Source organism: Barbatula barbatula (assembly GCF_947034865.1).
Source record: "Barbatula barbatula genome assembly, chromosome: 3".
Lineage (NCBI taxonomy): Eukaryota > Metazoa > Chordata > Actinopteri > Cypriniformes > Nemacheilidae > Barbatula > Barbatula barbatula.
Genome location: NC_136764.1, coordinates 16,513,311 through 16,528,146, shown reverse-complemented (window position 1 = coordinate 16,528,146; position 14,836 = coordinate 16,513,311). Strand labels below are relative to the sequence as shown.

General features: G+C 36.1%; 1 protein-coding gene across 2 annotated transcripts in view; it reads left to right on the top strand.

Annotated features, from left to right (window-relative positions):
• The window catches only part of pbx1a (pre-B-cell leukemia homeobox 1a), a 52,046-nt gene extending 39,633 nt beyond the window's left edge, over nucleotides 1-12,413 (top strand). Inside the window, exons 3-9 of one of the 2 annotated variants that reach the window (XM_079451367.1) lie at nucleotides 137-381; nucleotides 644-834; nucleotides 1,005-1,140; nucleotides 1,562-1,721; nucleotides 4,935-5,044; nucleotides 8,644-8,733; nucleotides 11,376-12,413. In XM_079451367.1, the coding sequence (XP_079307493.1) occupies nucleotides 137-381; nucleotides 644-834; nucleotides 1,005-1,140; nucleotides 1,562-1,721; nucleotides 4,935-5,044; nucleotides 8,644-8,733; nucleotides 11,376-11,468 (1,025 nt within the window). In that variant the 3' untranslated portion in view covers nucleotides 11,469-12,413. The remainder of the gene's footprint in view (nucleotides 1-136; nucleotides 382-643; nucleotides 835-1,004; nucleotides 1,141-1,561; nucleotides 1,722-4,934; nucleotides 5,045-8,643; nucleotides 8,734-11,375) is intronic. The other variant, XM_079451368.1, reaches the window with a different exon arrangement.
• Nucleotides 12,414-14,836: the final 2,423 nt, after the last annotated feature.

Sequence of the window (14,836 nt, the reverse complement as noted above, 5' to 3'; positions counted from 1 at the left end):
CACTATTTAATGAAAAAATAGGCATTGTAATTTTTTATTTCACTGAGACTTTAAGTGCCTAATTTCTATTAAAAATTCAACTTACGTTTTTTAGTTTGATCAAAAATTATATCTAATGGTTATTCTTTTCTTACAGTATTAAGTATCCGAGGAGCTCAAGAGGAGGAGCCTCCAGATGCTCAACTCATGCGGTTAGACAACATGCTGCTAGCTGAGGGTGTGTCTGGACCTGAGAAAGGGGGCGGGTCTGCCGCAGCTGCGGCCGCAGCCGCTGCAGCAGGTGGGGTCGGGGCGGATAACTCGGCCGAACACTCCGACTACCGGGCCAAGCTGTCCCAGATCCGTCAGATCTACCACACAGAATTAGAGAAGTACGAGCAGGTGAGAGATCAGAGTCTGGACTTCATGGCATTCACAACACCACAAAAGTCTTGTGTCTATTCTTGAGTAGACCTGTGTAAACAGAAATGTTTTAAACCTGTAAGACTTAGCACTTAAGATTGTGGCATAATTGTAAAAAAAATCTTGTACAGTCCTTATGTGACTCATTTGAACTCGAGATACAAGAGCAGGAGGACACCTCCTGTTGATCTGTTTATAAGCCAGTGACTGAACCATGTGCGGCCCTTCTGTGCATGTTCAGGCGTGTAACGAGTTCACCACCCATGTAATGAACCTGCTGAGAGAGCAGTCTCGCACCCGGCCCATCTCTCCCAAAGAGATCGAGCGCATGGTGAATATCATCCACCGCAAGTTCAGCTCCATCCAGATGCAGCTCAAACAGAGCACCTGTGAGGCCGTCATGATCCTACGCTCACGCTTCCTAGACGCCAGGTCTGTACACGTTTGAGTGTCAAAGTATTTTCTCTAATATTTTCATAGGTAACATGAAGCGAAGAACTGTTACAATATAAAAAGTCAAAACAAGGTTACGGTGTCAAGGCTTAGCTCATTCTTTTCTTATCCTTTCTTTAACATTTCTTTCTTGAATTATTTTCAATTAGACGAAAAAGGAGAAACTTCAATAAGCAGGCCACAGAGATCCTGAACGAATATTTCTATTCGCACCTCAGTAACCCGTATCCTAGCGAGGAGGCCAAGGAAGAGCTGGCAAAGAAATGCTCCATTACAGTTTCACAGGTGAGATGCTTTTTCTTTTTACATGAGGTTTTTATATAAAACACACCCTGATAATATCCCAATGTGAAAACATAAATGAATGGCATGACACTCTTACTGTGCTGTCATATAGCTGTGCAGTGACAACAAAGCCGTTCTATTCTATTCGGTTCTTTGAACAATTGTGACCTAAACACAGAATACAAGAGTATGAAATCCTCTTATGGTGACACTGAATATGTTTATGTCCAGCACACACTGAGAGTTTGCATAGATACTGTAATCATTATACAATAGTTCATTATTGGTTCAAGGTACAAATGTTTACCTCATTTGTAAGTCGCTTTTGATAAAAGCTTCTGCTAAATGACAAAATGTCAATGTCATTTAAAGCCTTGCACTTTTCTTTCTGTTTTCTACCTAATTTTATTTGTCTGCTCAGGTATCCAACTGGTTTGGAAACAAGAGGATCAGATACAAGAAAAACATCGGCAAATTCCAAGAAGAAGCTAACATGTACGCTGCCAAAACCGCAGCAACCGCAACCAGTGTCTCCACCCACGGCAGCCAAGCCAACTCGCCTTCTACACCAAATTCAGCCGGTGAGTGTTGTGCTATAACTACCCCGTCCCAACAGTATGTGTACACTACTGATTCAAAAGTTTAGGATGACTTATTTATTCCTTATTCATATTTTACTAGATTGTACAAAAATAAAAGACTCATCAAAACAAATAATGTGATGATGAAAATTATGTTGTGACTAAAGAAAACTAAAACAAATCCATATTTTTGTGTCTTCAGAATACCATTTGCCTTGAATTTGCTGAATTGTCATTTTATCAGTTTCTTCAGGTCTCACCCTGAGATGCTTGTTAAACATTATTAAAGTAGTTCACATCTCATTTTTTGGTCCAAATCATCTAACACATTTAAAAGTCAAATTGATTTTGAAATGGTCTCTTAATTTTTTTCCCGGATGTATATATGAGATCAAATGATTTCAAATACAATTCAGTAAAGGGATCCTACACATTTGAATGAAAGTGTATGTTCATCCTTTAAGAATTTGCAGTGTGTGATTATTTATTATAATTGGTCACACACAAACAGGGCTGGGAAGGTTACTTTTCACTGCAAATTATAAAATACATTGAATTTGTAACGTATTTTGTTAGTTCTCTAACTTCATCGAAGTACTTTGGAATACTGATAAGGTAGGTGCACACAAAGGGACCACCAAACAGACCACTTGGTTTTCCTCTGCATATGATATTAAACATCATCATTTTTCCAAAATATATCTTTAAGCAAAAAAGCAGACAATCTAAGAAAAAAAGAGTAGGAATAAATGCTGATGCTCAAGAAAGAAACAAAATAAAAAATCTTTACAAACCATTCTGATTAAACATGTTCACCCCCTTCTCTGAATGCATTGTGTTTCATGGAAACTTATTTCCATCACTAAATAAGCATTTTATTTTTGGAATTGCGAGATTTAAACTTGCAGTTGCACGTTATGATATCAGAATTGCATGAAAAACTCACAATTGCGAGATCTCGCAATTTTGACATTTGTGAGTTTATTTCAAGCCATTCTGACTTTATAACTTTTTTCTCATACTCGTAATTCTGAGAAATAGTCAGTGTTTTTTCTCTCATTGGACATTATTGTCCGCAATTGCGAGTTTATATCTCACAATTCTAAGAAAAGAAATCAGATTTGTGGATTATAAACTAACTGAGATAAAACTGTGAGATAAAAAGCCCTAAACAAATTACTTGAACAATGGACTCGCAAATAACTATCCCAAAACATGAATACAGTCGTTGATCATTCACAGACATTAAAGATTCAAGGGTATGTATATTTTTTAATGTGCCAATTTTGTAGAAATTCACTCGGTTTGTGTTATGGAGTATATGTAAACTTCTATTGCGTGAAATAGCTTATTCAGGAAAGAACTAAATACAATTTCTATGCAATTTTTTATTTAAACTTATTCCAATTTTGCATATTCTGCAAGGTAAAACCTATGAGCTGAACTGTAGTTTAGGATGCTTTTGCACATTGTCAGAGAATCACTGATTGCTGTTAACCTGAATTGCCTGTTAAAGTTAATATAAGGTATAAATGAAATAAATGCCATTAAAATAAAAAATAACTTTGGTAATCTAAAATACTTTTCAGATGTACGGAACTGTAATTTGATTACCACCATTTACTTAAATGAAGTAACTTGAAAAACAGTAACTCAAATTTTGTATTTTATTTCGTTACTCCCCAGCCCTGCATACAAATGACACATATTGTAGTCATTGCAAATCACTTCTGTAGCTGGACTTTGAGTAGCCGCACGGCAATTCAACTCCTGGGATGTGTGTGTTACTGGCTTAATGTAACCATATAAATCTGAGTGTAGGGAAAAGAGTCACATGTTGCCAAGGTAACGCTTTAAAATACCACACAGTTTGCCTACCTTTAATGCACTTCCTTAGTTTTCTTTAATCCTTCCCAGTAAGAGACCTTCAAGAACAACTCTCCACTGTTATTAACCTACATTAGCAACTTGGCTTTCAGCGTAGCTCACATAACAAGCTGTTGCTGTTCTTTCTTTTAACCATTAAAAAATCACTTCTTACTCCTCAGTTCCCTCTTGCCCCGTTTTTCTTGCGTGTTACAATACTACTAAACAGGTATTTGGCTAAAATAAGGTGTACATGCACCTAAGGTTGCCAGCCTGCTTGGCCGATGTTGTCTAGCTGACCTCACGGATCTCATTATGACTAGATGGTCAAGCCTTTTGTCCTATAGCCTTGAAATGATGAGATGTCCATGTACATTTGCTTAGTGCCCTGCCGCGTTTTAAAAGGAAATTAAGTTAAGCCCTGCTGTCTCTTAAACATCTGGGGAGTTCATTTAAAGATAAATAGCATTCTTTGATTCCTTATGTGACTCAATTAGCACGTGGTAAATGACTTGGCTAAAGCAATGAAGCCGCAGTACAGACCATTACAGATTTTAGACTGTAGAATCAATAACAGCCTCTTTCATTCTAACCTGTTATTGTTCTTGAAATACCTTAATAAGTGTTATGTACAGATAGTTTTGTGCATTCGCTTGATATGTACGCTTTGGCATTTTCACCTAGTGTGCTGTCTACATTGGTAATGAAAATTAAACTCACAATTGATTCCTATGGACCATATTCGTATGTATAAATGAATATATTTAAGATTGAATTGTATGTAGGATTGAAAAATAAAATATATAAAATTGGGCCAGTATCTATAGACCACTTGGGATGGTGTGAACAAAGCTGGTCCAACACTGGTCCATAAGAACTTCCTGTTTCAGTTTTTTAAAACTACAACCTACAAAACATTGAACATGTAAAATAATAAAATAAAAACCAAAACTGGAAGTGCTGCTTGACCAGCGTTTACATCTTGCAACGTGGTCTATGAATGTAGCATTAGCATGTTGTAAAGCCAAAAACATGATGCATAGAAATAAAAAACTAAATATGATTGAAATGGTAAAAGTCTTGATTATATTAACACTTTAAAGTATACTTTTATTTTGTAGGAAATAAACAGTTATTATGATTATAAATATACCAAAATATACTTTTCCTTTACGTGTAGGCTTAAGACCATAACTTTCATTCAATTCTTACAGTAATAACTCTGCACTACTAACCCTCTTTACTGCAGTCTTACTGTTGCATGACCGTGTTTCTTGTCTTTATCTATCCCTGTATCTGTCACTCTTACCCTCTCTCTTTCTCTCTCTCATTCTCTTTTACTCTCAGGTTCTGCTGGCTCTTTTAACATGAACTCCGGGGACTTGTTCATGAGTGTGCAGTCTCTGAATGGGGACTCATACCAGGGGGCCCAAGTGGGGGCAAACGTTCAGTCACAGGTATGGAGAGCTGCTAGGAAAGAAGGCAGATGACCGTAACTAATGTATTCAATTGAATCCAATCACACATTGTGCTGTCATAATGGCAGTTCTGATTTCATAAAATGAAGTCTGGGTTTACCCAGCGGGCCTTGCTTCATTATTACTCCAATTCTTTTGTTGTATTTATTGCAATTCAAGAAAGCACCCTGTGAATTGTGCCGCTGTCTTTTTGTGGTGCACTTTTGTTGCTTTTTGAGAAGCAAAAAGCAAGTTATTTTGAGAATAATATAATTCGTAATGTTTGATGTCATTGACTATATTTCCAAAGGGAATATATGTTTTCATGGTATGAAACTACGAATGTTTCAAAGGCGCGCTCTGTCATAACCGTTAAAATTTACGTAGTTTTCATATGTATCAAATCTTCCTCCTTGTCACAAAAAAGTCCATCTCTCATCTTCAGCCTCCTCATCTCAGTGTCCGACCAACATTCTGTTCATGATGGGCCTTTCGTCCTTGAGAAGGCACCGAGGTCACAGTTTCCCTCAAGCACTTGAATGCTGCTCTGTGGCCATTGTCAACTTCCAAATGAATAGACCATCAAAGACAGTCTTGGAAACAATACAGCGCTTATCAGTGGGTTTTGCGTTTCTGTCATGCTGTCACAGTCGCCACCGCGGCCGCCTGACCTTGCCCGGCACGCTAGAGTAGAAATGCGGGGCACTTCGGTTTATTCCCTTCTGACGTTTATGATGTTTTTCTCCCATACGAATGAACTCCTCCAAAGGCTCGGGGTGCTTCATGAATATTCAATGCCGGAATCCCTGAGGAAATTTTCTCAAATGAGTTCATGCGGTGCAAGAATTACATGAGCGAGATTTTCTTTTACACAAGGTTGTTTAGTGTATTTTGATAGTGCTGAGTTGGTGTATCTGTTTAAACTGGTATTGCAGTGTTGGGTTCTGTTTGATAATTTAGTTGTATGTTTAATTTAGTTGCCTGGCACTTTACTGTAATAGAGGAAGTGAAAGCTGTTTTCTTTGTTTTTTAATAGACGCTTAGTTAAAACGTTGCTTGACTTTAGAAAGTCATGATAAATAATACATGAGGTTTATAACTTTTTAAACATTGTTAACAAAATTTGCACCATAACCCCTGATCTCTTTTTATTGCCAACAATTAAAAAATAAACAAGCTTTTATATTGAAAACTAAGTAGACAATTTAAAGGGGACAGTTCTGTCATCATTTACTCACCCTTGAGTTGTTCCAAACCTATATAAATGTCTTTGTTCTGATGAAGACAGAGAAAGATATTTGGAAGAATGCTTTAACCAAACAGTTCTTGGCCACCATTGACTGCCATAAAAGGAAAAACACAATGGTAGTCAAAAGTGTCTCAGAACTGTTTGCTGTCCTTCATTCATGAAAATATCTTCTTTTGTGTTCAACAGAACAAAGAAATGTATACAAATTTTAAAAAAGCACACATGGACACAATTGTTCTCTTTACATAGAACTCCTTCAACCTTAAGGTTTGAATCATTGTTTGCATTTGATTCGCAAAATCTTTACATTCGCACGGTAGCGGCTCGTGGCTATAAATTTTGTTGGGGCAGAGTCTGGATCATATGGTAGGATATATAAAATTAATTGAAGTCTAAGTTTAACATTCAAATTAGGGATGCAGAGAACGTTCGGCAACCGAAAATATGATGTTAATATTGAAGCTGTTGGACTCCACAGGGCCATCACAGATCGCGCATTTCTTGCCTGTGTGATTTACAAATGTGTGTTAAAAATAACCGTGTTATCATTGTTATTCCCTTGTTCTTCAAAAACTTTCAATGACATTTATGAGATCTAACTAGACCTTTACTTCTGTTATGCAATACATTTATTAATATATATATGTCCAAGCTATGTTTTTATTTTATGTTGTAAGATTTAAAGACAAATGTGCCTTGTCGTCTGAAAATTGCTCACTTGGTTTATTTCTTGTGATTGTAGTAGAGACATGTTTGATTACTACGTGACATAAATGATCATGTATTTTGTAGCTGGGATTACCATGTATCACGTGATCGCCCCCTCTCATATTTCATACGGCCCCCTCTTCAGCGCTCCGCTGGCGCCAGCTCTGCAGAGGTCATAATACGTGGTTCCCTGTACTAAACAACTGCATCCTTGCCACGAGTGCACCTTCTGAGAGAACAGTGACATCCATCTTTTGTGGGGAGCTTTGGAGGAGAGACATCCATTCAGAATTGCTTGCATGTTTTACTTTCTATAAATCATTTTGCAGCATAGCCTATATAATACAAGTTTTTGTTTATTCATACTTTTAGCTTATAATGTTGAATGACACTTTTTAGTTAAGTGTTTTGTTGTAGGGGTACAGCTTTCAGCAGTCAGTTATAGGCCTATAGGCTATTCAAGAAGGGAGAGGGCTCCGTTTGTTTTGTTTAATTTGATTTCAAGTTATATTCTATTATATTGAAAAGCACATTTTGACCATTCAGTTTATGCAATAGTGAAAAAATTGGCTAAATAAATAGAAGAAATACGAAAAGCCATGTTCGGTATTCGGCCATGTGTTTCGTTTTTGTTTTCAATTTTCATTTTGGTGCATCCCTAATTTAAATGAGCCGTTTACAGATATTTACAAAATCGTTTAATATAAAATTTTATATTTATAATCAAAACGAATATTTTGTAATTATCTTTTATTGTTTATTCTTTGCAATGTTTTTCTAGAATGTAATTCAAAATGTAAGATTACTGCATAGTGCTACAGAAAGCATAGTTTAAACATGGTATATGTAGTAAAAATGTGTATAAATCGCAATCAGTCTGCCAAAAACAGGGTTCATTTCCTTAAGGTTGAAACTTGATTTATTATTACCTTCAAGAAGATTTAAATCATTCGCTGTGTTGACCTGATTCATTTGCTGAACTCCTGCACAGGTGCAGACCGACATAAACTTTACCAACGTAGATTTATATAGCTTTGTCTGGAACTACATTCACCTATCGTAAAAACCAGAGGGGCAGCTTCATTCCAGCCCATATGGCTGTCAATCAGACCAGGCTGCACGTCCATTTCTCGCCCCAGATTTACATTGGAAAAACATGGGGCGATGTTGAGCTCGGAAGGGCTGAGGGTGTTTCTTCCATGCCTACAGTTCATTACATTCCTAACCCATCTGGGAAGCCAGGCGCTAAATTTGGTCTCATTTTACCACTTAAAATTGCAAAGAAGCCTCAAAATATTTATTGAATAATTCAGACCACATTTATGAGTTAACAATCTTGCTAGATTCAATTTATATACAGTTCTATATTTCTCTGGATGAATATTTTGGAGGGGCGCTGCCCCACCTGCTCATACAAGACTAGCTGCGGCTGCATTAGCACCCATTTGTTTATGACTCTGTACAAATCAGTTCATGAACAAATTGTCTTTCGTCTGATATCTACAATAAAAACATTTCACGCCGCTCTGAAGACCTTTTCAGATGCCAATACCCTTTTTGATATCAGGGTGACCTTTTCTCAGCACAAATGTCTTTGTTTGCATCAGTGTGGTCTGACCCTGTCTTTTGTTTGTGTTTGCAGGTGGATACTCTTCGCCATGTTATCAGTCAGACAGGCGGATACAGTGAAAGCCTGGCTGCCAGTCAGATATACAGTCCACAGGGCATCAATGTGAGTCTGAACCGCCACATTAAATCTATCATTTTTGGATTATCAAAAAAGTAAAAAAAAAAATATTTGACTGTTCCGTGAAAATAACTATAATGTAATATATTTCATTACCCTGATATGAATTCACTCATACTGTGAAGAATTTGATTATAGAGCCCTCCCGCAGCTCACCGGTACCTTACTGATCAGTGATGCCAGGGGCAACAGGCACCCTGGCAACTGTCACCAAGGCAACCATAAATTTCAACAACCAACATTGTTAGCATTACCATTACATCTTAAGTCACAAATGACACTAAACAAGGCCGGACACAGGTGTTAGTGTCACATTCTGTTTCACATACATGATGGTCTCCTCTATCACAGCTTTGAGTGTTAACCCGAGGAGCATCAGTTCTGTACTGGGGGAGGAGTGTTTGAGAGAGAGAGGAGAAATGAGAGCACAAGCGGCAGAGGCCAGCATGTAAAATCCACAGCGACAAGCCGTGTCGCCAGCAGAGGAAATTGATCAGACAGTCTCAAGGGAGGGTTGAGTAGAGATTTGGGACAGCAATCCAAGCGCATTGGTCATATCACACATCTGCCATCTTAACGGCACTGACAGGATGCCAGCAAAGTGTGAGGAGGGGAAAAAAGACAAATACACAAACGCAGCCTCTAAAAGCAGGCGCTCTAAAGCAGAGCTGGACACGTCCTGTAGAAGTGAAGCAGCATTTTTGTGCCGTTTCTGTCTGTGTTGGTATTTTTGTCAGGACGACTTACGTTGATACAAATTACAAAAAATGATTGACAGAATGTTCATGTATAATAAGAATGAAGAAATAATGGAAGAAAGATGTGTCCAGGACTGATATTCTCATCATCTGTAGCGTTTTTTAAAGACTGTTTAAACACACACAAAGATATTTACTTTGATTTTATCTGAAGAAACACATCTACTTGTACAGGTTAACCAGTTACCTTATATAACATTTTTATATTCTCTTGTCACTCTGTGTACACAACTTTTTCCTTACTCATTACCGATACCTGTAGTTTTCCACATTTAAAGAAATTTTACATGTGTGATATTCTATATAAATTATTAATGTCTTATTACGTATGATTAATAAAAACTTGCTTAGGCATCATTTTTAGCAAAACATGCTATGAGATTGACAGTTTTAAATGGTAACGGTAACGTGAACTTTTAACTGTTAGTAAATGTTTTGAAATGAATGCCATTAAACGCGTCATATCTTGTTTTAAATTAGTATAAAGGGAATTCATTTATAGACGTGTTTATAAGAAAATCACGTTTGACATATTATAACCAAGATTTTCTAACCAAGAATCAACTCTTCAGTTCAGTTTTTCAAGATTTAACTCAAAGATGCTAACCTACAGAATACTAAAGAAGGTTTTACTTTAAACAACGAAATTTTTTTTTTATGTAAAATCACGTATTTAAGCTTCTGCTGTATTTCTAGGACATCAATCACATCAGCAAATCAAATAAGCTCTTTTTTGGAATGTTGTCAAATCACGCTGGGATAATATGAATCATCAGATTTTGCACAGACTTTTGGGGTCCGTGCCAGCTCGAGTGCATGCTGTCATTAGAAAATTGACGTACCAATTACAGAGATATTCATTAATATTAATTTTTAGTTTAACTTTTAGCTCAAATTGTTATACAGAAAATATAATTTGCAAACGAAAACTAAATTAAATTAGAAAAATGCAGAATCCAAAGTCTTTTGGACCCCACTGTTTTCAATGAAAAATTTCTAAAGCTTTCCAACATATTTTTTGTGGCCCCTGGTAAAAATAAAGATGTATATTTGAATTCCCCATTGATAAATATTTTAGATTGATCTCTGTACATAAATAGATAAAATACAGAACATTTACAATGTATAGCTAGAGAATGCGTCTCAATTTTCCAACAAATTCACTGGTCTTAAATAACATGATGTTTTTCCATCTCCACCCAGATAAGTTATTCCTCTTTTTCCCAGTTTTGGATAATGACGGCCTGAGACATAAAGCATTTATGTGGGGGAGCTTTCCTCGAGCCCATGCGCTGTAATTATGCCTTTGAAATAGACATAGGATGTCACCAAAGCTGAAGATTTGAAAAGTTTTTTTCTCCTCCTCGCTCTGCTCTTTCTTTTTTGATTACAGACTGCCTCTATCTAAAATAACAGGCTCGGAAAATAAGAGGCTGCCAAAGCCCATTTCTAGTCCTTTTTCTGATGGCATGGAAATTGCTATTAATGCCCCAAATGCTCTTTAGGCAACCTGTCTCCCGGACATGAAATGGCCTCCATTTTAGGTGCCCATTATACTTTCATTCCTTTAGCCAATGTGATAATTTGCAATAATTGATTCCTCCATCATCTGTCTATGAAAATCATATCCTGAAAATGACTGTACGACTCGTAATAAGCAGCATAATACCGTTCCTTTTATCGCTTCGTGACTCGTTTCTCGCAAAATAGTGTTTATTATAAGTGAATTTGTTATTGTGTCTTATTTGGATTTCACATCAATGCTTGATGTTGGGGAATGTACTTCAGATGAAACATTTTAAGGCGTAGCACTTAATAAGTCACATGCCTTGTGGTTTAACATTTTTTATGTCTTTTTTTTAATTAAAGGCAAACGGCGGCTGGCAGGACGCCCCAACACCCTCTTCAGTGACCTCACCCACGGAAGGACCCGGGAGTGTCCATTCTGACACCTCCAACTGATCACCATCATCCATCGATCCATCCTCACAAATATGCTGGATCTTCAGACTGCTCTTAATAAAGATCTGCTACTCTCCGCAGACTGGGGTTAATATCCCATATACACGGTCATCATCAACACCTCCTTAGCACCATGGAACATTTGGGATACAACATTTTCAAAAACAATTATGAATTTAAAAAGAAACAAAAAATAAATAAAAAAAGATGTGTTTGTACAGTTTACACAGTGTATTTTAGGTGGCACCGGATGACTATCTAACCAGTGACTGTTTCATTCTTTCAAAGCGATTGATAATGATGGAACCACCAGTCATTGTTTTTCAATTGAAATGCTTCATTCTACCTCTCAGCAAAAGAAAAAAGGAAAAAAGTATGAAATGCGAAATAAATTTTTGTTTTCTAAAAAATGTTATTGATAAAAAATGCCACTTGGTATTTATAGCGATTAAGAGGAAGCTCTCATTCATACAGTAATTGCCTCTTTTAATCGGTTATCGCTAGTAAAAGTGTATAGTTTATGTTATGACTTGTTTTAAAAGTTGCTTTTTAGTTTTTTTAAACCTTCAGAATTCATGTCAGCTATGTCGATAAAGCAATTCCTTAGACAATGTTCACCCTGATATAAATCATTTTAATAGAAAAGCCAACATTAAATTGAATGCTTGGATGTCTCTTACCTGTACCTGTACCCTAGCTAAAGAAAACACTTTTGCTTTCAGCCTATGCAGTCTAAACACAACTCTGTCATCGTAGATTTCATTCCCACTCATTTCCTCACGCTGTTTGTTTTTGAGTCAATGAAAATATAACTCATTTCGGAAATGGCGGAAGCATCAAGTCATTATAGTCTATAATGACATTTCCTCCCGGCTCTCACTTCAGATTGCTTTCAAATGCTTTTTTAGTCTCGTACTCCCTTAAGTAAAGGAATTTGACAGCTACATATTTTCTTTGTTTCTTGTGATTTATACAGACAGGTGCTACCCCAAGTTATAAAAAACAAGCATTAACTCTGTATATTGTTCTGAATTTGTTGAATTAGGTTTAAGATCCTTTTTTGTAGAGTGTTCCCATTGACTTTTACCTGACAAAATAACTGATGACATATTATTAAGCCTATACTTTTTACGTATGAGATCCAACTGTGGAGAGTATACAGTTTTGGAAAAAAGCAACCATGCTGGATGTTTAACATAACAGCCGAGTGTTGCTCTTAACCAAAATCTTTTATACTGCATTAACAATGTAAAAGATACAAAAAAGTTGTTTAAAAATACTGAGCTTCAAATATAGTTGTACGCTGGGATCTGACCTAACCCTTATACAAGTGTTTCTCATCAATTTGTGTTACGTTTGAAAAAAAAATCATGATTGATGTTGCTATGCCGGATAATTGAAAAAAAAACATTGTTGAAAAATCCAATAGTTAACTAATTTTTGTTGAAAATATATCCCTGTCTGTCAGGGCTCCGGCTAATGAAGTTTGTTTTGCAGTACATTGAATCAGAGTCCATTTAAATGGGGAAGTCATTAAGTTAATAAGATTTGGACATTTCGACGGTCACTCTTAGCTGTGTTGAAGCAGGTAACTGTTTAACTCTTTAGTGGACCCTTTGCCCCCGAACACAGAAATCCAGCTTGTCGGCATCTGAACACGTTCCAAAAACTGACCTAAATTAAGGCCAGTGCATCTTTTCTGCTCTGATGTATTTGTGTCATTATTATGACATTAGTGTCTAATATCATATCATGGCTCTTTAATTTGTGCTCTCTATCAAGTGTTTTTCCAAAAACATTTTTTATCAATCTCCAAAAAAGGAAAGAAAGCTAAGTCTGGATTTTTTTGGGAAGCGTTTCGGAATGTTCATTATTCACTATCAAAACCAAAAATGTAAAAACTGCAAGCTCGTGTATGTATACGAAACAGAAATATGTGACAATGTTTTTAATTGCCTTTAATAATGGCTTTGACTTTTTTGTTTTTATATTTGTTTGTTTTTTCTTTAGCTCTCATTATTACTCTCGTTTTTTTGGATTTGATAATCATGTTAGTCAATTTGAAAATACAAACATATGTCATCTGTTATTTGAATGACATTTATATTTCAAAAGAACTTTTGCTGATGGTTGCCATTGTGGAAATGTATATATTTTGTGAAATAGACTCGACTGCACCTGCTATAAACGCATTATTAGACTACACGGTTATGTACCATATGAAGCATTGAAGCCCATACAATTGTGTTTGGGTTTCCCCCACAATTCACAGAAACGTTGTCTCAAAATTGCCATGATTATCATCAATAAATGTTGTATTGCTCACTGAACAGTATTGATACACATCAGTATGTATTGTGTGAAATTCTCTGTTTTGTTAATAATTTTTTTATAAAGGCTTTACAGGGTTTGGCTATTTTCCTCTTGTCCAATTCATGCTTAGGCTTATTTCCTCATGATCAAGTAAAAGAAATAGGAAAACGGGATAATAAGGCTCATTTGTGATTTATTCAATCAATTTCTGTAGTTTTTGCAGACTGCTGGTCTAATAATAATTTCCTAGCCAGAGATTTTGAGTTCAACCCTTAACAAATGATCACATTTTCCTTTGTTGCATGTGTTTTGCTTACAATAAAATACTGCAGTGTTTTGAGGAAATGCTGATGTATTTATTCTTCACATTTGATTGATTTGCCAATATAAGGTAAACAGCAGAAAATGGGTTGATATATTTTAACCATGAAGAAAAAAGAATCATTTGAAAAAGAATAATACTGCATGCATTTCTAGAAAATTTGCATTTTAAAATCTGTGCAAAAAATAATTTGAAAGTAAAAACAACACATTTATGAACACATTTAATAACAGTAGTCTCAAACCATACAGGTAGATTTCATACAGTATGTGCACCTTATATCTTTATGTATTCCTTACAATTTTAGAAAAATCATACATTTCTGATATTTTATTATGAACTTAAGGACATGAGAAGTGTTTTTATGCATGGCAGTTATCATCATTACCCCAAAACTACTTGTGGTATATGGGGATACGAATGCTGAAAACGGTTGTTTAATAATTTTGACAATGTTTTAAGCAACATTTGATTAGAAATGTAGTCCTAAAATGGGCACCTGAGTTAAACCTGAGCTATAATGTTTCCCTCACCCAGTGTTCATTAAATGTCGTAATATTTTTGTTTCACAAGTTGAGTTCTGCCATTCCTTCATGCCGACAATAAAAGTAGGCCAAAGTCAGCCGTTAACGGCGGACCTCGACTTCACATGTCTGTCAGGGTCTCTGCTTCTGGTCATAGAACAGCTTTCGGGTACTTGGCCTCAGGAGAACTGGCAATTTGTTTTTATGTA